Source organism: Pygoscelis adeliae, unplaced genomic scaffold (genome assembly GCF_000699105.1).
Source record: "Pygoscelis adeliae isolate BGI_AS28 unplaced genomic scaffold, ASM69910v1 Scaffold14, whole genome shotgun sequence".
Lineage (NCBI taxonomy): Eukaryota > Metazoa > Chordata > Aves > Sphenisciformes > Spheniscidae > Pygoscelis > Pygoscelis adeliae.
Window position 1 is genome coordinate 10,311,815 of NW_008825109.1, and position 25,463 is coordinate 10,337,277.

Here is a 25,463-nt window from a genome sequence, read left to right on the forward strand (position 1 = left end):
CCCTGCTTCACTACTATGAAAATCTTTTCCAGCTAACAGGGAGAACTTTTAAGAGATGAAGAGATGACTAATGCTGAAGGTTGTTTGAACTCCCAAAGACTCCCAAATTTTCAGAAAGTTTGACTCTGGGTTTATGGCGCAGCTATTAGTTTGCCATATGTTTGTGTGTGTCTGGCAAACTAAACCATTTGCTGAATTGATCTGCATCACTGCATGGGTAGGACTCTAGTTTGGGGCTAATGAGATCTACTTTCCCACTCAGTCAGTTGGCTGACAGGTCATACCTGAATAGGTCACTTTTTCTACCAGCTTTCTTATTTGAATGGGAGGGAAAAATATTTTCAGCTTCTTTGTAAAGGATCTTGAAAGCCGGTGGGTGAAACGCAATATAGCGCACTAGAGAATCAGTTTTCTTTCAGAGTCATCTTTTGAAGGAGGGGTGTGACACAAAGTATTCTTTATTGGAAGGAAAGAAGGAATATGGGATTCTGGTTTTCCTGTGAATGAAGGAATGAATGGTGCAATAGCATATGACAGGGTTCTTTGTGTTACAAAACGACAGGCCAGAGAAATTGAGAACGCTTAGAGATTGGCTTCTTTACCCCATTTGCAACATTTCTGTCTAAATACCTAAGTACAACTACACTGCTAACCAAATTTAGATGATAATCTTCAGTGGTATAAGTATACCAGTATATTATGTTTGTGGTTTTGTATGACCTAGATTTTTTTTTTGGGGGGGGGGGGAGGTGTTGTCTACTATGTAATTTTTCTGGCTCATTTTTGACTCTGCTGAGCGGTGACCGCTTGTGATGATTGAGGGAACTGGAGAAGGAGATCGATGAATAGGGTTTGCTAATACTGAAGTAGAGGATGTTGTGTCCCATTCCTTTGGATGATTTTTGGAAATGCAAAGTGTAGTTAGGCAAGAGAGAGAGATAAAAAATAGCCTCTGTGACCTTAAAGTATTCTCATTCACAAATTGTTCAGCCAGAGGTAGAAATTCGGAATCAGTATTTAGTGTAAGGGACTTGTATTAGTTTGATTGCAGTTCTGATTTTTGACCACTGTTGGTAAATACTATGTACTTCATACCAAAACCATCTAAGTAGAAACGGGCGTAGCATTTAATTCTGTATTATAAGACTTGCTATAGAACACAAACACTACAATTAGAGAGACCTAAACAGCATCTCTTTTTAAAAAAACTCCTCCATTCTTAGGAAGGTGAAAGTTAAAATACAAATAAGTAAACCAACATCTGCATTTAAATGAAATAAATAGAATGCCCTGGAGTAGGTTCTAAAAAAGGATGTTAAAGCAAATTACTTAGGTTCACCACAGTTGCTTGCACCATTATGGTATCTGTACATATCATATCTTCGCTAGTGCCTGTTAAACTTCGTGTAAAGCCCAACATTGACCACAGAGGGTGTCAGAGCAATCCCAAAAGACTTACATGATCATATGTGCATATCTGCACCTATTTTAGCACAAAAAATCCTATAAAAGCTATTCACATTATGGTATAGACATGCTTAAGATATGAAGAGCAGAATGTTTTATGTATAGTGTGAAAATACTAATTTCTTTAGGTATATTAAAGTTAAGATTATTGATGTTTGAATTTATTTAACCCCTTTTTTCCCCACTTTCTTTTCTATACATCTGGTAGAATCTGCTTTTCTCATACCAGCCGCCTCAGTCATCCAGCCGATTTTCAGTTTCCCAAACAGGAGACCTCACTATCACCAATGTCCAGAGATCTGATGTTGGGTACTACATCTGCCAGACTTTAAATGTTGCAGGAAGTATCATAACAAAAGCCTACTTGGAGGTTACTGATGGTAATGATACCTTTATTTTATCATTCCCAAGTTTTTATTTTTATTTGAAGACAGCAGTGGGATGATATGACACTACTTTGAAATCTGCTTTGCATAAATGTGGATTGCATGTGTCTTTGAACATAAAAATCCTGTTTTGGCCATCTCTGTGAGGGGTTTAAAATTTTGGATATTGTGTAACACTATATTGCCGTTTTGTATTTAGTAAGTATACTTCAGTTTATGGATTTTTGTCAGATCTGTTAATTTATTGGGCTCTTTTTTAGCTTCCCCCACTAGATTTAGTTTACTTGCAGATTGCTTGCTGCCTAGCTCTTTATCCCTATTATTGTGTGTCCGTTTGCTTAGCACCTCCATTTACCTGTTTTTTCCCTGTTTTTTAACATTGCAGTATAGCAAGGAAAAAACCTCAACCTGTATGGAAGTCAGTAGAATAACATACAAATGAATGTTATTATACATTCCTTTTAGGGAGCAGTTGGGAAAAAATTTAAGATGAAAAAGCTACAGGGAGCATTACTGCAAGCAGTAATATATGCTGATGTGAGGCTAATTTGCCAATTATCAGAAATACTGCATATTTTTAATAGCAAAGATACACAGGAAAAAAAATAATCTTAGTACTTATGGAAGAAGAGGATAAGTGCAGTCTGTGGAGAGACTTTGAGGGGAGGGAAGCTGTTGTCTGAGAAGAGTTTCCATAAATTAGGCCTTTGCCCTAGAGAAAACATAGAAATAATGCAGAACTAGAAATATGCAGTGAACCTGGAGAATAGAATTGTTTATTTGCACCCGCCGGATTGAGATTGTTTGGAGGAATAGGCCTGCATCCTTTCTGGTTTCTCACAAGTGGTAAGCCACATTTCTTAATCCACTTTTATCCATTTTTCATTTGGGAGAAGGCCATGGCAAGGTGAGAAATAAATTTTAAAAAGAAAATGAAGAAAATTTTTTCTGTTAATGACCTATGCCATCTGAACTTGGGAAAAATCAAATTAGTTTAAATATATTTCCTTTACTATGACTATATTCTCCGGATTGATCTGATGGGTAGTTGTTTTGTATAAAGTCTTGGGACAATATTTTTTTGGTACTTTTATAAAAGTGAAGGCAGGATATGCAGAATGATGCCCTGGTATTCCTAAAGGTAATAGAAGTTGCCATCAACTTCAGTGGCACTTAAATTAGCCATGGATTTCAGTGGCATTAGATTTCTCCTGTAGAGCATAGATCGGTCAGCCTCTTACCATTGACAACTGCAAAGCTCTTTACAAACTTGTCAAAGTCAAATACAAACTATAAGTGAGCTTATTCTGACTGTCTCTGCAGAGAAAGATACTAATGGCCTCGCGGTGCATTGCAGTGCATTGCAACAGGTTGGGACAAGTAACGGATGAAGTATGCAGTTGAAAACACGGAATGTCATTTGAACATGCAAATGAAATTATGGGAGTTGAAATTTAGCCAAAAAAAGCAATACTAACACCCTGTCTGTTGTTACGAAAAGTAATTTAGAAATATCTGATGTTCGCAAATTATCAGAACTTCAGGTTTATATTTCAGCTACCAAACCAGTTTTTAAGTTACATGAGCCCCCATGACACTGCTGAACAGACTTATGTCATTTAAAGTTGTGGCTATTTTCAGATCATCAGTCCACATCATGGTGCATGGTACAGGTAGAGGAGGTCACTGACACACAATAAGATAGCTTTTACCTCTTTTTTTGATTATCCATTGCATAATGGAAAAAAAACCTCATGTGGACAACGATTCTTTTTTCTGTGAATACTGAGACTGCTTTATACCTTTCTGTGCACAGTTATTAAATAACCCATCAATAACATTTAATTTTGATTGTGTGAAAGATGCATTAAAATTGATACAAACACACTGTGGGATTCTCTTTGTGACTTTGAAGTCGTATTGACAGATTAAGTCATCGTAGAGCTAAAAGAAACTACTGGAAAAATATTTCTTAGTTGAAAATTTTTAATATGGTCCTATTCATTAGCTTTGTGCTTACTTTACCCCACTGCTAAGCATCTCCCAAATAGGAAACAGCACCAAGATGAGTTAATGGTACACAATAAATTTTTTTTAAGTACGTATTTGCCAGGTTATCCTCTGCCCGCCTACCTCCTTTTTCTCGTGTCTTTGAATGCTGAAAGTATGAATTCTGTTACACAGGCCTGCCACGTGGTAGAAGATGAACAAGGTGCAATCTGTGCCTTGACAAAGAATTTGGGAAGTCCTTTCTCGTTCCATTATCACTTTATAAAGACGCTGGAATTAGAGAATACCTAGCAGATACCACTATGTAATATGTAATGCTTCTTGACTTTCTGAAAATAGTGTTGCGTATCATTTCAAAATTCTGTAGTTGTGCATCATTATAATGCACCCTGCCCTGAATAATGCATACCTCCAACTTTAATTACTTGCTTAATTATCTTTAGTTTGTTTCAAGGCCTCAAGCAACTGCTGTTGCTTAGATGATTAGAAAATTGCTTCCAGTTGCAGAAATCTCTTTCCTGTTGTTTCTTCTGGCAGTGATTGCAGACCGGCCTCCCCCTGTCATTCGACAGGGTCCTGTGAATCAGACTGTAGCTGTAGATGGCACTTTAGTACTGAACTGCGTGGCCACAGGCACTTTAATGCCCACTATCCTCTGGAAAAAGGACGGGATCCTCATTTCTACCCAGGACTCTCGCATCAAGCAGTTGGAGACAGGAGCATTACAGATCCGATATGCCAAGGTAGCTTGAACTGGCAAGCGGGTTTTCTTGTTGTTTGTTTCACTTTGTTTTTTTCACCTCCAGGCACTTTTGATGTAGTAAATCCTACATTTAGAATTAATGAAATGTTAAATGAATGTCTTACAATATTTGATACTTCGTGCTTTCAGATAGTTCATTCTTTATGCTTAACACCTTGGCTTATTCTGCCTAGGGCACGTTATTTCTGATTTCATAAGGAAAAATGCTTTTAAGAGGTATTAGTTAAGGGAATTATTTGGTACTTAAAACATGAAGGGGAAAGCAAAACTTGTATTTCAGTAAGACGAATACTTAAATTATTTGGGCTTTAGCACTAAGAGATTAAAATGAAGTAATTATTTCAAATGTTTATGAAGAAAACCTTTGTTTAGCATACTGCAGTAATAAAGCCATGTTCACAGTTTTTTCAAAACAGTTTTTAAAGTTTAAAGATATTCACTCGACAGTGTAATTAACCACCTGTCAAGTACCTGGTTTCCTCAGGGAATTACAGCAAGTACCTGGTCAGTATTGCCGGTCACGCCTCGCACGCTGTAAAACGTTTTAAAACGTTGTTAAGTTTTAGCATACTGCCTATTCTCTGCTATCTTTTCTGTGGTTTGAAATGTAGTAATTTTTTAAAAGTAGGCTGGATACATCACTTTACTATGTTCCCTAGAGTTGCCCTGTTACCAATTACAAGTTACACTGGCTTAGAGTTTGAACCTCTGATTTTTGAGCACTTCCGTTCAGCTCATCTGCTGAGGCTGGGACCTTAGGAGGATAGCATTTCTTTTTGGGGGAAAAAAGAAACTCTTTTGAAATGTGATTAAGTCACATATGGACAAATAATCCAACATTCAGAACTGGATGAGAATAGCATATGGAGACTCCTTTTTGGGTCTGCTGTAGAGTGAAATTTGTACTAACACAGGGAACCCCATATGTACAAGGCCCTGTGCAATATTTAAGCTTTGTTTTAATGATGACATGCTCTCCAGTGCTGCAGTCCAGACAAATCCCTGCGCATTATTTAGGCAGAAGCTTGACAGTTGCATGGGGTCTTGTCATCTGAGTTCCTTCTCAATTTATTTGTTAGGACCTCTGCAGAATAAGGAATAAATGCTACAAGAATTGGCCTTCAGTTTGTTCATTACAGAATAGGTAACATTAAATTAGAATCTGCAGTTTTTCCAATTCTTTAGCGAACGCTCAGAAATAAGTATCCATTTTCATTTTGCAGCACACAAAATCATAACTTCTAATGGAAGAAGTTTCTGGTTCGAAGTTTTTGCAGCCTAATACATTTATCCATATTCATGGGGGAACACAGAGAGCTGTAATTACTTTTCTAGCCCACTGAGTGCCTGATTGTTTCAAATATTTATTCTTCTTCTCTTTTCCCACTCAGCTGGGTGACACTGGTCGGTACACCTGCATTGCTTCCACCCCAAGCGGCGAAGCTACATGGAGTGCATACATAGAGGTCCAAGGTAAATCAATTAGGGTTTCTCTGCGTAGAGAAAATACATAAAGGAAAATCAGAAACTGAAATGCAGAAGCTATCTGACTCTGTCATAAATTGCCAGTGCAGATGTGAACAGCATTTAGCTTACAGCTGCTTCCTGTCTATACTCAGCGTTTTTCTCTCCTTTGTTAGAGTTTGGAGTCCCAGTGCAGCCACCAAGACCCACTGACCCAAACTTGATTCCTAGTGCTCCATCAAAACCCGAGGTTACAGATGTCAGCAGAAATACAGTAACATTGTCATGGCAACCTAATTTGAATTCAGGTGCAACACCAACCTCTTACATAATTGAGGCCTTCAGGTATATGAGTCTCGTGATCTTGCTGTACTTATGCTTATATACAATATGTTGTTAAAGAAGCACGTGCTAACCTGCTGTTGTGTGTGTTTTATCCTTAGCCATGCATCTGGTAGCAGCTGGCAAACTGTAGCTGAAAATGTGAAAACAGAGAGTTTTGCAGTTAAAGGGCTAAAACCTAATGCAATCTATTTATTCCTTGTGAGGGCAGCTAATGCATATGGACTAAGTGACCCAAGCCAAATATCTGATCCAGTGAAAACTCAAGGTAAGCTTTTGATTCTGAACATTTTAGGTGTCCACACTGGCTGTCACAAGTTGACTGAGCAATAGCAGATGCAGGAATTCTGGTAGCTTTCAACTGTCTGTCTATCCTGGCTATAATATATACTAGATAGTAAAATACAGCGTTTAAACTTCCATTTCTCTGTAATGTAGACTCTGAAAGCTGCTTAGACAGCATATTGCATTGCCTAAGGGAACCCTAGTATCTCTTATCTGAAGATAGTTACATCTTGCAGAATAACTCTTGTTAGCAACAACAGTAATCTCTGATTTTTTTAAGTTATCATGCAAATCTTCAAATTCCGTGGAAATGGTATTATTATGTCCAGTGAATCAAATGAGGCTTAAGACCGAGACAGAGAGAAAAACAGCACATAATCTAAGTTGGTTTCTGCTGCATTAGGAAAGAGAGAAGTTTAAAATTAGAAGGAATTGGGCATCCTGAGCCAGTAAAGAAGAGGTTTTGGCAAAATATTAAAAGTCCTTCAATAGTACAGCTGTTGAAAAGTAAAATAGTAGGGAAGAGGGACAATGCTTACAGATAGCCAAGTGGAAGAAAAGGCTGGGTAGTAGTGGATGAAGGAGTCATCCACTGACTCCAGCTAGGACTGAAGTCCAGCTATGGACTGAATCTGGCAATGTAAAATTTAAAATAACTTTGTGTTCACTGTAGAAAATAAATGACACTTACGATGGTGTACAGGGAATAATGCATTGCAGCTTTGTAGCCTGCATTTTTCCAGTAGGAATACTTAGGTTCTTAAGAAGGGAAAAACTGGACATACTCTTTTTCAAAGTAAAAGTGATAGAGATCATCTTTCTTTTTTTCCTGCTTTTCCTACTTACTGGCGAAATTGACCCATTGACTTTTTAAGAATACCTGTGTTGTATGTTTGTTTCCTTGTATGCATAAGTACGTACATGTTTGTTTTTGAAAGGAAGTTCCTTAAAGGAAACAAAGCATTTTCCTTTGGTGACTTTTCATTTTTTCTGACGTTGGTCTGAAAGCAAGTCTTTCTCATCTCCCCTGGGGAGTGAACAATTTCACATTGCTGTCCTTTGTTATTATGCATTTCTCCTGATGGATGACAATTTCTATGGATATAGACAGCAGAGTCACAGCCACATGGAAAATAGGGATTGCACGGGTTCCTAAGTCTGTTACCAAGGAGAGATTTAGTAACCTTTTAGTGATTTCCGTATTCCTGGGAACAGGGCAACACGTGTTATTATGCGGGCAGGCTGCAGTGTTCTGCACGAGTCCGTTTTTCATGCAATGTAGTTTCATTCCTAGAGATGAGATGAGGTACGGGGTCTGAATGATCCAAATGAACTGCTCACTGACTCTGATAAACAGCGAATGAGGCAGTGTTCTGTTCACTCAACAGAACTGAATGGTTTGTAATGGCATGCAAAAGCTTCGCTGTCCTCTGGGCATCTAGTAGAGCTGAAAACCTGAGAACCACACGATGCCTGAGTGAAAATAACAACCAATAGATAAAAAATTCATCAATAGTAAGAAATGTAATCAGGTGTCAAGTTCTTTAAAGCAGTTCCGCTCTCCTTCCAGTACCGTTTCAGTTTTGTGTAAGTTGTGGTCTAGCTAAGTAAGTTCAAAAATTTCCCAGTTCACTTTTGTCTAGAGGGTGGTATAGTCTTGTCCTAAATGCATGTGCAGACCAGGAACCTAACCTATATTCATCTTTACACTTTACCAACATAAACAACAACATGCTTAGGTGTTCTCCCTGACAGTCCCTGTCTTGGAAGCTTGGAGCCGAAACGAGAACACACACATACTGTTGTATAGCACAGATGTGCGAATGGCTGAGCCTATTAATAGTTTGATTCATATTGTTGATGACTCATCTTCTATGACTAGCAAAGATAGAACTAATTATTCCACTGACTTTCCTGTTACATTTTAAGCAGGGTGATACTTAGGCAACTCTCCAACCAAAAGCTTCTATCTTTAATGCTTTCAAACTTTGGGGGGGAGGGAAATACTCTGATAAATGGACTGTTCGGCAGAACATACTACATGTGGATACAGCAGTGACTCAGTGGAGGGTTTTTTGGTTTTCTTATTTTGTTGTTATCAGTGTTCCTTGCTAAGAATTCAGATTTGTCACCCACTGACTGCACGCTAACCTCAGTTTGCTTCTTTAACTTTGAAGAAATCCCATCTTCTTGTAAATATGTTGAGGAAACTATGATAAAAGTTAAAAGTGACATGGGCTTTGTGTTCCAAAATGGGAACTGTATTTCTGGAAAGAAACTTGTCCTCATGCCTTGTCCTAATGCAGTCTTGCAATGGTTTTATTATTATTTAGACAAGACCAAAAGCTGGTAAAATGAGAATATGACCACCATGCAAAAAGCATGCTTTACAACTGTTGCACTTGCATTTAATAAGTGTCTTCCCTATCAGCATCAACTGTGCTATCCAAACCTCAGCTTTCAAGATAGTCTACACACCTACAGTGACTTATTACAGCCGTTGTAGTTGTACGTATATGTATACGCAATTTCTGTGTACTCTTCTCTTTGGCACATCTTGTAAGCAGACAGGTATGGAAATTTCCAAGGTCTTCACAGCACAGAATCCCTGAAGATTTCCTGATCTTGCTTTGTCACTAGTGGAGGTCAGGCAGGGAAGTAGTAGGTTGGAGCAAAGTTTATGTAATGCATTACTCTGTATCTGGAATTAATTAAAAAAAAAAAAAAAAAAGGGAAAGAAATCACTACAAGTACTTTTCATGAATTTCCTAGTCTGTGATATTTAGCCATAGTCAGCATGGTATTTGTTTAAAATGAAGCGATCAAAGAGAGATCTATGAAATAAATACAGAAACTGTGTTACTCTGCTGTCCATAGTACTTGTATATTTTAGACACCCTATTAGTGATTGCCCTATAAATTTTATACGTGTCTGACAGACATTCCATTTCAGTTAAATAAGCTTTTCAAGGGCTCTGCATGCAGAAAATATGTGTTTCCATTGTAGCATTGCATGTTTTGAGAGGACTTTGTCCCTTCATGCGTATGAACAATTCTTTTAGCTATAAGATAGACCAAATGTCAGAAGAGCCAGACAGCACTCAGCTGTGCTCTGCCTCCTGTTCACAGAAGTCATTTGCCATCAGAGAAGCTGCAGCCACATGACTCATTTTTCTTTTCTTCAGTTGTTACATTTATTTTGTAATTAAAAACAGTAAGTTTACCCGTGAATTTATCTGAAGATACAGCTTCTGCTTTTGCCGTTCTTTATATGTTTCCTGGTCTCTTGGAATTTGCAATGGGTAATAGAACGTTTTCTTCTCCCAGCAGGAAAGAATAAAGACATGCTGCTGTAGTCATTTACCAAAGACATCCCTAAGTGTGGTTTCTCTTTTTATGCAGCATTTCCCTCCTGTTTCTCTCTGTCGAAGAAAGTGCAGTGCATTGGTTTGGTACTACCTAAGCATTGGTGATTTGCTCAGGAAAATATATCATGTAGTTTTTTCTTACATAATTGTGAAGTTCTTAGGGTAAACTTTATTGGTGATAGCATCATATATTTTATGATATATTCATTTGTATTTACATATACTTATTTCAACAAGCGTATATACTTCTGAGAATGGAATCTTAAATTATTACAGATGTTCCACCAACAAGTCAAGGTGTGGATCACAAGCAGGTCCAGAGAGAACTAGGTGACGTGGTACTACATCTGCACAACCCTACTATCCTTTCTTCCTCCTCAATTGAAGTTCATTGGACTGTAAGTATAAATCTGTATCATGGAGGTGGTTATATATACTGCTGAATTGTACCGTTTGACTGCAGTGGAGTCACACTTTAAGAAGCTGTATAGTTTGTATGCTTGCAAATGTTTTTCTCTGGAATGAGTGCTACTTGGGCTTTGCTTTCCTACTCGATTAAATTTTGTCCCATTTTCACCATTTTATGTCTCCATAGAGAGTGCTGTTTACAATATGGTGAGAGTTTCAGAGTCCTATGGAAGCTAAAGGACTGATCAAAGGCTTCTTAAGTCATATCATTTGAAGCTTTTGCACTGCTTTCAGTAGGAAGTGTATCAGTCCCCTAATGAGGTAACAGGGGCACTTCCCTGTCTGTCAGTCACTAGTGGAGAGAAATACTGCATAATTCTGTTTGAAAGCGTTACCTCCATCCTACATGCATACTGAGAAGCACACGTAAACCCATGTAGCCTCATCTGAACCTATCCTTTCCCACGGTGCTATGAGTACGCACAGTACAGGGAGAAGAGACGAAAATGGCAATGGGTTTTCGGATGGTGTGTTGACGTTGCTCTGGCGGGAGGAAGCGGGAAGTTGGCCCTGTGGAGGATATAGCAGAGGAAATGAGAAAGTGAGGAAACAATACCGTAGGAGTCCTGAAGCAAGGGGAATGGGAACATAGGTGAAAAAGGTTCAAGTAAGCTTACAAGGCTGAGGCCCCAGTGAGAGAAAGGATTAGAAATGGCTTACTGTGGGAGACATTTGGCAGTCAAGAGGTAGAAATGAAGAGAAAGAACAACACGGGAAACTGCAAGTACCGAGCAATGAGATAAGAAAATGTAATTAAGAGAAGAGCAGTTTTAAAATAGAATGCAGAATGAAGAAAAGATGGGGGGTAATTATACCAGGTGCAGGAATAAATCCAAAGGGAGTGAGCTTTGAGGTCTTTTTAGGACTTCCATCTGAACATGTCAATATATTGGCAGGGACAGTGTAGGAGAGCACAGGGTGCTGCTACAGCCCCTGCCATGCCGCAACAGAACATTTTGAACAGGAACAAAAGGCGTTTTGACTTTGTAGAAGAGCCCTAGCCCAACGGAGTCCTGGTCCATGACCAGGGCTCCTCGGTGCTGCAAGAGTACAAATAATACCTGCTGTGTTGCACAGTAATTACACTGTCACCTGCAGTACAGCCACCTGCAGCAGGCAATCTCCTGTTTTAACTAATAACGTTAAAACATCTTTGAGGTTCCTAGCACGATTTTGTTTGACCTTTACTTACGGAACAACCTTTTCCAGACAGGCATTTTTTGTCAGTCTCTTGGGTGGCCTGTGGCTTCTCTGCAATTTCAAAAATAAGCATTACCTCAGTTTCAGCTAACACACACATTCTTTATGTGATTATTAAAAATGAAAAGTGCTGCTTTTTGGAGTAAAATTGCAAGCAAACAGTTTTATTATATCACCGGACAAGATTTTTGAAAATAGGGAAAATCTGATGCACTTTTAAAATTTTTTTTGTTGCTGTTATTGGACTTTCTTATTCATCAGAAATTGAAACTGGTAGTTAAATGATAGTGAATGCTCCACGAGAGATCACTTCTGTAAGATAGCTTTCTGTTTCAGGTATAGCCAAACACATTGAGTCCCACCCTCATTTACATTAAGATCTCTTTCTCCATACATGCTGAGTATCATTTTGATCTGCTTTTCCAAGTCTCATCTGTGTTGCCATACTGAGTTTTGTAAGCCTCTCCAGAGCCCTCTCAAAACAGCCCTTTCCCTCCAGCAGAGGAGCCTCCCACTGAGTGGGTGGACATGGAGGAAGTACTTGGACAAATCTGCCCTGTGACAGAGCCCAGCCTAATCACAGCAATGGAGATAGTGCCAGCTGGCTGCCCTTTCAATTCACTTTCTCCAGAAGGAAGCAGGCAGGAAGCGGTGCTCATTTCATGGATTTTGGGAGGCTTCCACACCCCGGGAGAGTTGGCAGGCTCTCTCTTTGATCTCCACGTTCATCACCCTGAGTTGTGGAGCTGTAGATGCCCTGCCCTTGCCCTCCCCCCTTTCCCCATGTGCCTCCTGCCCTGCTGGGTAGATTCAGGTGGGCAGAAATCTGGCCTGTGCTGAGCTCCATCGCTCCACGGATGCAAAGGCTGTTCATTTCACGGAGCTGGGGCACATTATACAACTCCGTTATCCCCTTTTAATGCCTTCATAAATCCATGGAAACCAGCGCAGTTCTACCAGCATCAAACAGATTAATGCACTTGTGAATCAGGCCTGTAATTTGCTGTCATGCAAGGAGCCTGTATCTACTTTGGCAGTGTTGTTTGCTTTGAATAAAATGAATGGATAGTCCAAGGACCGTGCATAAGTGTCACAGACATCATTCCTGGTTCATATTTGTTAAAGGATGTGTTGTGTGTTCTGCTGTCTTGCCAGGTGGACCAGCAATCCCAGTATATTCAAGGATATAAAATTCTGTACCGGCCTACGCCAGCATCCTATGGAGAGTCAGAGTGGTTAATCTTTGAAGTGAGGACTCCAACCAAAAACAGTGTTATCATTCCCGAGCTGAAGAAAGGTGTAAACTACGAAATCAAGGCCCGCCCTTTTTTTAATGAATTTCAGGGAGCAGATAGCGAAGTGAAATTTGCAAAGACCCTGGAAGAAGGCAAGTAGGAGCCAGACTGTCTTCATCTTTCCTTTTTGAAGTAGTAGTCTGGCCTGCTTTCCTCTGATATGTTCATTATTTGATTCTGTTTGAAGTCCGTGCTGTTTGAGAACAGCAATCTGCGGCAGAGGAGGCTGTGTTGGACTGATCATTATGTGAATTGTTTGGTGACACAGAAGTAAATATTCAGAACCACGCACGAGAGACAGAGAGAGAGGGATGTGCAAAAATCCCCTCCAACATACAATGGGAAATGCACTTTTTATCTTCACTGCAGTGTGCACTCCTCCCTGTTGAGTTCATGGTCTGGTCACAAGTGACTTCTGTCAGATTCAAGCACTTGCTAATCACTATCTTGAGTAGATAGCAGACACCACAGAAATCATCAAAGCGCTATAGCTGAGGGAATGGAAACCACATTTTTAGAAGGCTTTTATATCTGGATCAATCAGTAAGACAAAATGAAAAGATGAATGAGGGCAACAGATATAGTGGACTAAATTATGTGTTTCCATCTCATATGTGTGCTAAAAAGTGAAGGTTCATGAAGCTCTTCCTTTTGTTGCTGCTCAGGCGTAATGAGTATGCAAGGTGGCCAGTGCCTCTGAATAGGATTTTCAGTGCCTCTGTCGGGATGTGCAACCTTTTCCCTTCTCTTCCCTCCCCAGTAGAAATGCCGTGTAGCTCTGGTTAATCGCTGCAAGTGGTTCAAGAGGTGTGCTTAACTGCATTCATGCTAAGCATCAGCTAAGCATCCAGTTTTTAGAAAGACTATTTAAAGCGCAAAATATAAACTATTATTATAAACGTGTTACTATTAACACATTCTGTCCTGGTTTTAATAAGTTTTGTGTTACTCATTGTTATTTACACACTGGAGGAACTGCAATTTGGCATTCTGTTGGGGTCAATTTATAGACTTTATTTTTCAAAACTGTTGATCGTGGGTGAGATGATTTGAGACCAATGAGGAATTCAGTGCTCGGGACTGTGACATTCAGATAACGGGTATCTGAGTTTGGAGAGTCTGATGACGAGTGTGACTTTTCCTGTCCCGCACAGCGAGACTGCAGCAGAACTCAGGAGCCTGGTTGCAGGTTCACATCACTTTCCTTTTGTATCATTTTATCTTGTGGGCCCTCAATGAAGGGTGGGGCATAAAAGAATGCATTTCTGTGGCCCAGAAACCATCTTCCTCTTAAAAAAGCTCACTTCTGCCTGTGACGAACTTAACCGTTCAATCCTTCTTTCCAAACAAACAGCTCCTAGTGCTCCACCTCAGAGTGTTTCAGTAACTAAGAACGATGGGAACGGGACGGCAATTGTGGTCACCTGGCAGCCGCCCCCCGAGGACAACCAGAACGGGATGGTTCAGGAATATAAGGTACTGCTGGCATGCCTTGATCCCCTGGCAGAGGGGGTATTGGCCAGGTAGTGACAGATTAGGTTGTTCGTGGATGCTTGGCTCCATCTACTGGTTAGTCAGAGCAAATGAGCTAGAAAATCACTTCTTTGACTCAAATTCCATATTTAGTAATTCTGTATAGATGGTAGAAGGCAATTAAAACAGCCTCCATGAATCAAAGCGAAGGATCAACACTCTTAATTAAAACAACTACCTTCTTGCCGTCATTATAACTTGAGAAATGCGCACACAAGTAGCGGGGGAACCATACCTGTTTGAGAACCGTTTTGTGACTCAAAGATATCGGCCGAGGTAGTAAATATAAACAGGCTTAATAAGTTGAAAAGCTCAGGGATGGTAATTAACAGTGTTAAGATCTGAGTAAATTATGCATAACTGGGTAGTTAAAACAAATGGAAAACTTTCAAGTAAAAAATGTGCTTGTATGGTAATAAATGTATTTAGTGTATAGAAATTTTCTTTCACACAAACACTGTTCTCATCATGCTATTTAATTTTTAACAAATTGTAAGTACATTATAAAATATTTATTATTCAATGTTTGTTTAGCAACATACACTATTTATTTTCAGTTCAAATTGTTTTGCGATAATTTGCATAGCAAAGTAAATGAAGCTTATTTTTGCTAAGCAAGCTACAGACGTTTTGAATGTCTAGTTGTGGATATCAAGTAAGCTTTATAGCCACAGAGAGGCAGGATCTTTGCTTTCAGACTCCTGCAAATGCGCATTACTGAGAAAATTTTTCAAATGAGAATGTCTCAGCTTTTTTTCAGGTTAAAACATTGTGCTATAGACATATATTCCTAGCCATCAAAACTCATTCTGCTATTTTTTTTTCCTCAGCAGAAATGGGAAAGGGAAAAGATCGCTAAGCTTCATGGTCAATTTAGAATAATAAAACGCCTTTCAAAACCTGGTCAACTGGTAAAAAAATCAGTTTATGGCTTAGTTTCAGATATATAATGTAATTGGAAAAAAAAATACTTGCAAAGTTATTTTATTTAAAAACAGACCTTGAGCTGAAGAAATAGATTTCCATCAAGAAACTGCATCAGAGGAATGTTAAGCTTGTAAGGACAAAACAATAAAAGTCAAGATATTCACATTTCCGAGTGGATATAATACCTAACATACCTCCTAGCATTCGGAAGTAATAGACTGTCAGGTGTAGGAGCAAGCGTCTTGTAGTGCTTGTGTAGCAGTAGATGGCACGCTGGCATGTTTCACATCTACATTTATTGTGTGGATGCCATTATTTTCCTTTGTGCTTTTCACCATGGACAGGAAACAGGCACAATGAATATATATGTAATTGCTATTTAAGTTGCTATATGTAATTAATATTTTTGTCTAAAAACTAAACAAATGCAGAACCAGTGATTTAAGATTAAGAACTAATAACAAGAAAAACACAAACAGAAGTCTTGTCATATTTTCTCTTTTTTCTTTCCTCTTTGTTTTTCTATCTCCTATGTTTTCTCCCAGAAAAAAAGGTACGCATATGTGGGGGAATTCGTTGTTTTCACAGCGACTCAGATCTAAGGCAAGAGAGTACCTACTTTAATTAAAGGGTAAAATAAATAGGAAGGAGGATACCATCTTAATTGAAGAACTGTCAGTAGCACACGCAAAAAGCCAGAAATTCAAATCACAGCAGAAGTCATTCCCTGCTTCCCTAGCATGAAGTTTGAAATTCCCTGGTCACAGCAGAAGTCATTCCCTCCTTCCCTAGCATGAAGTTTGAAATTCTCTTGTTATACTAATTCTTTCTTCACTTATGTGTCTATTATAATGTGAATTCTTCCTTCCTTCATAACATTCTAGAAGTTCGTTTTCACTTGCCTGTTTAGGTATACAATCAAATATAGTATGGCAAGTACTGAACAACCTGATGTTTAACCTAACATTCTTGTTTTTTGAATTTCTGCATGTATTTGAGCGCCTAAGAACAAAACATTTTTATGAATTAGTAGTGCATAGTTACAAGTACATAATAAATTGTTTTTATTGTTTGCACGTACACCATTGTATAAGGTGGCAGTAACAATTTCTGTGAAAATGACATAGGTCAAAATGATTTAAATCTTTTTTTAACACTGTATCAAGTTCTTATTTACATAAGAGCATCTTCATGGACCATCTTTTAGGATTTAAAAGCAATATTACTAATATTACTAATAATTATACTACTACTACTGACTGAAACAGTCTCTATTTAGTATCAGAATATAAAAAGGAGATTCTCTTCTCTTCGTGTGCTCTGACCTGCTCTGCAGCAGCAGCTATGTATATGCTGCATGGGGATTCTGTTTCAAAGGAGCTTAAAACACATTTCAGATCCTGACAGTGTCCCACTAGCCTTGTTTCAATCCTTGGCATCCAGAGAAGGAAAAAGGGTCTTACAGTGTCCTGAAGGTGAAATAAAATTTCCAGTGTCCAGGCGGAAAGGGCTCTACAGAAAGGGCCCTAGCAATTGTTCTATATATGAAACTTCAGCTCACTCACCTGGCAATCTTCACAGCGGTAGAATTGCACGAGGGATTAAAAACAGCTATCTGGGCACTAAATCTTTTAGGACCTCCATGTGTCAAAAGCAAAATCTTCCCTCCTGTGTACAGTCAGCACAGGTTCAGAGATGCTGCTGTTCTCAGGAAAGTTTGTTTCTTTACAGATAAAGTACTGAATTTAACTAATCTAACTTTCTGGATAAATATTCATTGTAGAGCAATACATTTGTGGAAGAGGAATAAAAAGGAAATCAACACAGCTTCATCAATTTTTTAGCAGATCTACATTAGCTGCTACTTCACCTTTAATAGCAGTTGGGAGTTAAACCGTACTCTTAAAAGCATTTGCCACATCAGTGGTGCAAGCCTAAAGAGAGAAAAATATATCATCATACTGTTTCTCTCAATCATTTAATATCACTGATGTAATTTATGAAGTGGTGAATTGAAGACATTAGACCTGTGTCCAAAAAATGGGATCTGTTATCACGCTGTTGTCTCTCAATAGAAGTTGGCATATTACTCAATCCTTGCCTTTTGCTGCGATTTTTAAGAAAAAAAGATAACGTTTGGATTCCAGCATGACATCGGTTCTCCTGTGATGTCATGTGATGAAAGACTTGCCCTTGCACTTGAGTGAAGAAGGCCTTGCTTGACAAATGATTCCTGAACAAGAGAATTGCAAATTCATTTAACTGAATGTTCTTTCGTTGTTGTTTATGTGAACGATTCTTGGCTACGGGGCTTCCCTTATGTGTTCCGTGTTACTAACGCTATTAGTTTTATTAGCACTCATGTCACTGGTTGAACTGTAAATGAATTACGATAAACCCATCAAATAATTGTAGTAGTTGGAGCTGCTCTTTGGAACAAGAAGTATCTTTTCAGTATTCATACAGTGCCTAGGACAGCAATTCATGACTGCAGATATTAGAATAGTGACAAATTCTAAATTTCTTTATCCAGGAGAAAGGAATTTGTCATCCTTCCTTCTACTTATCCTTCGGTGTTGCATTTTGAACATTTATACATACCATACGCTTACTTCCCTGCAGGTTTGGTGTCTTGGCAATGAAAGTCGATACCATATAAACAAGACGGTAGACGGTTCCACCTTTTCTGTAGTCATCCCCTCCCTAGTTCCTGGTATTCGATATAGCGTGGAAGTGGCAGCAAGTACTGGGGCAGGACCTGGAGTGAAAAGTGATCCCCAGTTTATCCAATTAGGTAAGCCTGCTGGTAATCCTACCTATTGGTTTCAATGATTTTTGTTTGTTTGCTTTTGTCTTTTGTGGCACCAGAATATTTCTTACTTTCAAGACAAGTGAAATAGATAGTGTTACTTGATCTCTGGAATAGCAGGATTTGGCATTTCTGGTTTTAAACTTGCCTTACAACTGCAGTCTAAAGATGGCATTATAACAACACAGGTTTTTTTAATCTCCCAATTCAGCGGTGCTTTTTGGTTATTGATTTTTCAAAGTGAATTTTCACACTTAAGACTGGCGTAATAAAACATGTAGGGGAGTGTGAATCACTAAATGCTGGCTCACTTTAGTTTAGGGATGTAGTTTGTCTTGATCAGATTTTATCTTTACTGAAGCAAAAAAACAAGAGCATGCTAAAATTAGGCACTATAAATATCAACTATGTGTGAAAGCTAGTAAATAACCTCAGTACAGGAAAAAGAGGTACGCAGATGATTTACAATAATCTTGACCTCCTAACTTCATTTATACCAAACATCTCTCTGTCATAAATGCAGATCAGGGCCATTGCTCCTGGATGTATCTGGGAGAAATGCAGCTTTGCTATTGGTTAGCTGAAGATTACTTAAAGTAGCTTTAGGTATAGTCATATGCTGCTTTACCGGTGTGCCTGTATCAAAATATCTTACCATTGCAGTATATAATTGTGAAAGCAACTCAGCGTGTTGCTTTGGACTTTATGTCCCGTCTGTCTCTCTATCATGAGTAGATCTTCCTTGTTGTTTCACTTTTTATATTTAAAAATCTGTAATTACTGCATGTGAAAAGAAGACCAAACGACTAATATGTTCTCTGGACATTTCCTTGGCTATTAAAATGAAGGTCATCTTTAACTTATTTACCTTATACAGGCAAATGATTCCCAATTACATTAATAGATGTTTTATGACAAAATTACACACAGCTTACATGTTATTACATTAATATGTGCAAAACCCCATAGTTATTTGTTGGATTGTTCTTTCCTACAGCCAGCTTCCACTCACAGCTTCCTACAGCCAGCTTTCCAGTTGAAGTCAAGTTTGTTCTATATGGCTTAGATTTTGAAAATTTTAAATTAGTGAGGCTTATGAGTGTAAAATAATGGGGTAACGTCGATGTTCAAAGCCAATGACTTCATAGCCACTTTTTTTTTTCCTTTTCTCTGATGATAAGCAAATGCTTAATGAAGGTGAATTTTACCATGGAACTTAATTACTTTGGGGTTTTGGTAAGTGGAAAAAGAAACAAATGAGACTCTGTCAGGGTAAGATTTTTGCCTGCTTCTGGGTTCCTGGCCTTTACTGACACTATGTTAGAAAGCGTGAAGCAATCACACACCTCCGAGGGTGGTCAAATGTGCAAGTCTGGTAGAATCCGTATATTTCCTTGTGGTTGGGGTTTGCTTTCATAGTCTGTACTGCTTGCTTCTAACCAAGTGGCATGGCCAAATCTACATATATTGTGGTAAAAATCCCATAATTTGGTTGTTACATGGCAAGGACTTGGAGACAGGAGCCTTGTGGAGAACTATGCCACTAGAAGCAGCACGAAGAAATACCTAGATAGTGCTGCAGTCCTTTTGGCAACTGCAGGAGGCTGCTGCAAATTAGTACTTAAATTTAAAAGGAGTACCCTTTAATAGCATAGATCAACCTAAAATCATCAAGGCAAAAGTATGGCTGCAGTTTACCTAACTCTACGCTGTGATACAAGTTCTCCCACAGCCCCTGCAAGGAATCGCATTCTCAGTGCTTGGATGTGCTCCCAGCATGGGGGTGGAGCAGGCACTGGAGTTTTCTGGTAGCTCTTCTGAAGAAAGAAAATTAATTTGTTGATGTCATCAGTTGGCACTTTTCACCAGCAATAAATTACACGGTTACAGAGAGAGGGAAGGGAGGCCAGGGAGGGGAAGGAAAGAGGACCAAAGATGCCACTTTTAGAAGGTTTGAAAGAGTCCTGACTCCCTGTACCTACGTGCTCTAGGAACTGAGTGTTTGCCACTGACAACTTCATGTTCCTGCGTTTCTGTCACTGATCCCAACTATTCCTTCAGGAAACATTTTCCTGATATCTGAAGTAGTACAATCCTTACCTTTTTTTTTTTTTTTTTTTAAAACTAATTAAGAATTCCGTGTGTGGAAACAGGATATACTATGTGATTTAGATATTCACTTTTTTTTTAAGAGCTTTTCATTAAAACCAAACATCTATCTCCTTATAATGTGTTTTTCTTACAAAAATGTGAGAATAGGTTGTGGCTGGCTTTGGAGCATCCAAAGATGAGGGTTTTTTCCCCAGTGTAGCCTACTCTTGTTGCACAGCGACCTCATGTTTGAGTCTGCGTGCTGTGCAGGGTGCTCCCGGGTTTGTGACTGTGAGAAATGCCTGGGCAGAGTTTCAGACAGGTGTGTGACAGGAGGAAGCTTCACCTTTCAGAGGCCACCTTCCAGAACAAGAGGGGAGGACAGGAGAAACTGGATTCTCTGAGAGCTGAGGCGTGCAATCACAGTCCCATGCATCAGCCGAGCTGTGATAACTGACCTTATGCACGCACTTAACCTGTTACAAAGACAGGTACAAATTGTAAGCTCAAAGCTCTTTCATCTTCCGTGTCTCAGCTGACATGAAGCGGCTCACTGAGCCGCAGTACCCCAGACTTCCCGTGCCACCAGGGACAAGCCAACAATATACTTGTTTGTTATTCAAAAATCACCTTTCAGTGTTTAAAATCATGAGATCAACTGAAAAATTATGGGTCTTCTTAAAACGCTCCCCTTGGGGCTTCTGCATTTTCCTCTTGGCTTTTGAATGACCTTTTAAAGCTTTCTGTGGAATTCCAAGGGCTGGAAAACCATTTGTTTGTTTGTTTTAAAAGAAAAGTTGATATTTTGCATAAAGAAAGACAGCAAGTGCTTTGGTGTTAAGGAAAAAAAAATCGTATTTCATGAGAGCTAGCCACAGCTCACTGTATCATGCTTATAATACTGTGCTGTGGAGAAAATATCCTAGAATTTTGATAGAACTTTTTTTCTTGTCACGACGTGTAACTTAGGACCTTGATTACAAAAATGCTCCGTACAGAAAGGTGAGAATTATCACAACAAATTATTTTTTGCTGATCTCTAGCCTAACTTTAGTACAGTGATGGGATACTACCTTTGATAGCTTGGCAGTACTACCTATGCTTGTTGGCAAATAAGTAGTGAAATTGGAACATATTTTGATCAGGGTACCGGCTCTGAGAAGTCCCACAACTGCAGTTAATGTTACTCTTAAACACATAACTTGTATGAATATATGGTATGCAGTTATTTATTAAGAGATGTGTGCAGAATTATTATAAATGTTGAGTGCATTATTCAACCAGTGGATGTCTCAAGTGTACAAAACAGAAGAAAGTCTCATTGAATCTTTATTATTCTAATTGCTTCATTTAGGAGATGCAATTTGTGAACTAGCTAGCATGCCTTCAGGGTTATTATTCCGTCAGCCCTTCAAGTACTTCTAGTGTGATAGTTGTAAGGTTTTTTTATTGACAAGTAATCTTTTTGTTTCCTTCACAGCAAACCCTTCCAAACCAGTTTGGTGCTGTCTCCTCAAAACTGTATGTTATAAGATTGAAGTGCACAACTGATACTTTTCCAGTTTTGGAAACGTATCTAACTAGAAAGGAGACAAAACAGCATATTCTTAACCTTGTAATATTTTACCAAATAATTTTTGTATTGCATCATGCACATATATTCGAGGAAACACTCAGACATTATGTTGCAGACTCCAGGTGTTTTGCAGGTTTTGAATTGCTAGAATTAGCAATGTCAACAAAACTTAGATTTTCCTACCTACTGTTTGTACATTTTGTATACTAAATGAGACAGGCATATGGAAAAGTACCCTTCCATAGGTTGTAGACGTACGGGGCGAAGTTAAGGTTGCTTGCGCACCTGTGAACCTGGAATTTCCTGTCTTTTTCGAATCTTTGGCATTCCAATCTTAATTGTATATTAATCTTTTTTTTAACATTTAACAGCTTAAATGTTAGTTTTTACATTATTATTATTAATATGAATATTTAACATTAGAGAATTAGAGGTCCCAATTCTTCTCGATGTAAATTCTAATTAGTTTTCATTGAAGTTTGAAACTTGGAGCTTCAAGATAGTCAAATCAGGTAGCTTGTGAGCAATAGTCATAGCAACATTATCTGTGATTAAAAAGAAGGCGCTTATCTTGGGGTAGAAGAAGAAGGGATGAGTCACTGTGATAATATGCTGGTTTCAGGGAGGTGTGGGATCAGCCTGCTCCAACAACTCTGAGGCATTTTCAAGTACGTTAAATGCTGCGGCTGCTGCTCTGGCAGTAAGATGCACTTTGCCATAGAATGTTTATGTTCACTTATTATTTTGGCACATCTCCCCGAGGAGTGCAAGCAGGAACAGGAATGTTGATTATGAACTGTTTATATCTCAGTCAAAGCTTCCAGAAATTTCCTGGGATGAAGAAAAAGTCCTTTTTTTAGTTCAAGAGCTTTTTTCCTGACTGATCATTCAGGATCTCTCAAGGGACTATTACGGAGAGGGAAGATGCCCTTCTCAAAGAAAGGCTTCTAAGATAAAGTTCCTGGAAATTTTTAGTAATGAGGGGTTCACTAGATTTCACTCCCTTTGCTTCATATTTAGCTTACTTTCTTTTTTTTAATTATGAGAGGAGCAGGACATGGGTCAAATGTGGCCTCTTGAAAGCCCTTCCATCTTCTTTTCTATGATGCTGTTTATATGACTGTACGTACGCATTTTCCTCTTCACCGTGGGTGTAAATATATATCAGCTAATTTAATGTAATGGCTGTAACAGTCCACCCATGTACAACATGCCATAAACCTAGTTTCTTAAAAGCAAATATATTATTATGCTGTTCTTATGCTTGCAATGGCTAGCAAAATAATACCATGAAATGAATCTTAATTAAAAATTAGAACAATAAATGTTCAAAGAGATTCTTCAGTATTTTGTAATCTTCAGACATGCATTGACTGAGCAATGCAAAATGTTTGCATCTATAGAAGTACTGCCTGTATGGCTGAATTGTCGACATGGTTAAAAAACATTCTTATTTGGCTTTTGAGTTTGTGATTATTTTTTTTCCCCTGGATTTATCGTTTTAAATATATATATTTAAAGGATTAAAGAAAAAATGTTTATCAGTCTTCTAAATTTATTCAGGACCATAGGTTCTCTGGAAATCTTTTGTTCTATTCCATTAAAAAATACAAGGTAGTGTAGCTGTTTAAAAATACAGAAATAGTAGGCTTACTCATTTTGAAAAGACTGGTGATGCAAGTTTTCATATCTTTATATGGCCTCAGCTGCAAAGAGGCAAAAGATGAGATAGAGAGTGACAGATTTAATTCATTGGTCACAGAATACTTTATACGTTTAAGCCCATCTGGCCACTTGTGTGGAACTTCACTTGGCTGTTTCCATAAAACCTGAAGCAACCCATCTTAACCTTGCACAAATAGGCATGAAATCTATAAACCCAGCAGACACAAAGGGTGTATTAGTAAGAAAACAATGAGTCTGCCTGGTGAACTTTCAGACTAGGCAGTGCACTTAGGATCACAGATTATAAAGGGACCTGAAATATGAAATAAAATTTCCCAATAAAGTAGCAGTCAAAGGCGGTGGTGATTCCTCGGCAAAATAGGTATTTGACCTCGATGTCACAAAAACTGAAATCTGGAATTCATCACTGGAAGAAGCTGTTATTAATGTAACCGTTTCCCATTCAAAAAGGTATCATTTTCCAGAGGAGGTTTGTTATTTGTACGATTTGCTGTGATTCCATCTCCTGTTTGTATTGCAGTTTCTTTTATTTAGGCTTATTTTGGAATAATGCAAGACATGTCATCATAAAAAAAAAAACATGTATATTCACTGCTTAGGTGGTAGGGAAAAGGTATTGTTTTTTAAGTAAATAGGTTTTCATTTCTTATATAGTTTATATTAATAGAATTCATAACAGCACCTTTCTCCTTAAAACACTAATCTCTCATTCTGAATCTGATGCCACTTACCCATAGTAAAAAGCAACTAACTGTTGGATTTACACAAGAGTAAAAATGGGCATTCCAAAGACTAAGTTGTGGAATGTGTAAAGCAATATCCGCTTTGAGTAAAGGTTTCGAATTCTTGCCCTCACCCTGTGCAGTAATGAAATTTCCAGTAAGCGCTCACTGTAGTGGTAAAAAATCAGGAAGGCAGTATTTTGTCTTTGAGTTGCTTCATTTCAGTTAGAAAGCATTGGTCACTAACTGAATATTCTTACTGCTGTTCCTAGAAGGTTCTTGCAAAAGTTCAGTACAGAAAGAGCAGAAAAGACTGATTCTTACAGGTACTTTCTCTATTTAAAAAAAAAAAAGTGTATGGAAAAATACATGTTCTTTATTTTGATGTGGGTTATTTAAAGATAAACTGTTGTTGAAAAATGCTGCTTGTTCAGTAATAATGAGACTGCTTGGCTATTTTTACCAATTCATAACTCATTTTTTAGTTATCCTTTAGCTTTTTCATCCATATCAAGAGGGCAGGATTGGTTATTTTGTACTTTTACTTTTTTACGTCCTTTTAAATACTCAGACTTTTCTAATTGAGGTCAAAGTGAGAGACTGCAAAGAGTACGTTAGACTGTGTAATACAAGATTTAAGTCATCTGTCAGGAACTGCTAAATTAAAATGTATCCCGCAATACCAACCTCACGTGAATGTACTATGAATTTGTAATTCTTCTGTGATTTTCAGTTATGAGAGTGGATGTTTGGGTAGCTGACTTCTACCCATTCGCAGAGTTCAAAGAACAGACTATGCATGTTCCATACTTAAGCTTCCTTTTACTTGCTGTGTTCCTTGCTGACTTTCTGAATAAATTTCTGAAGCTGGTGTTGCTTTGCTAAAATAAAAGTAAAAAAAATAGCAGTCCCCAAGTTTGAAATTTATGAGCTTAACTTTCTATTTGTATGCCTAGTGGCCTGATTTTAGCGGGTTTCATAAACAAACAAAAGTCAGTGAAGTTGGAGGTACCTGTCTTGTAAGGAAAACAAACCATTTCTATCTAGACCTGTGGAAAGAGATTTTTGAAG

At 38.3% G+C, this 25,463-nt stretch overlaps 1 protein-coding gene across 1 annotated transcript in view; it reads left to right on the forward strand.

The window, feature by feature from the left end:
* Nucleotides 1-25,463, forward strand: part of ROBO1 (roundabout, axon guidance receptor, homolog 1 (Drosophila)) — a 673,042-nt gene that overhangs the window by 607,502 nt on the left and 40,077 nt on the right. Inside the window, 9 exon segments of the mRNA XM_009327888.1 lie at nucleotides 1,676-1,847; nucleotides 4,401-4,606; nucleotides 6,018-6,099; nucleotides 6,267-6,435; nucleotides 6,534-6,700; nucleotides 10,362-10,483; nucleotides 12,909-13,140; nucleotides 14,403-14,524; nucleotides 18,131-18,302. Coding sequence (XP_009326163.1) covers nucleotides 1,676-1,847; nucleotides 4,401-4,606; nucleotides 6,018-6,099; nucleotides 6,267-6,435; nucleotides 6,534-6,700; nucleotides 10,362-10,483; nucleotides 12,909-13,140; nucleotides 14,403-14,524; nucleotides 18,131-18,302 — 1,444 coding nt within the window.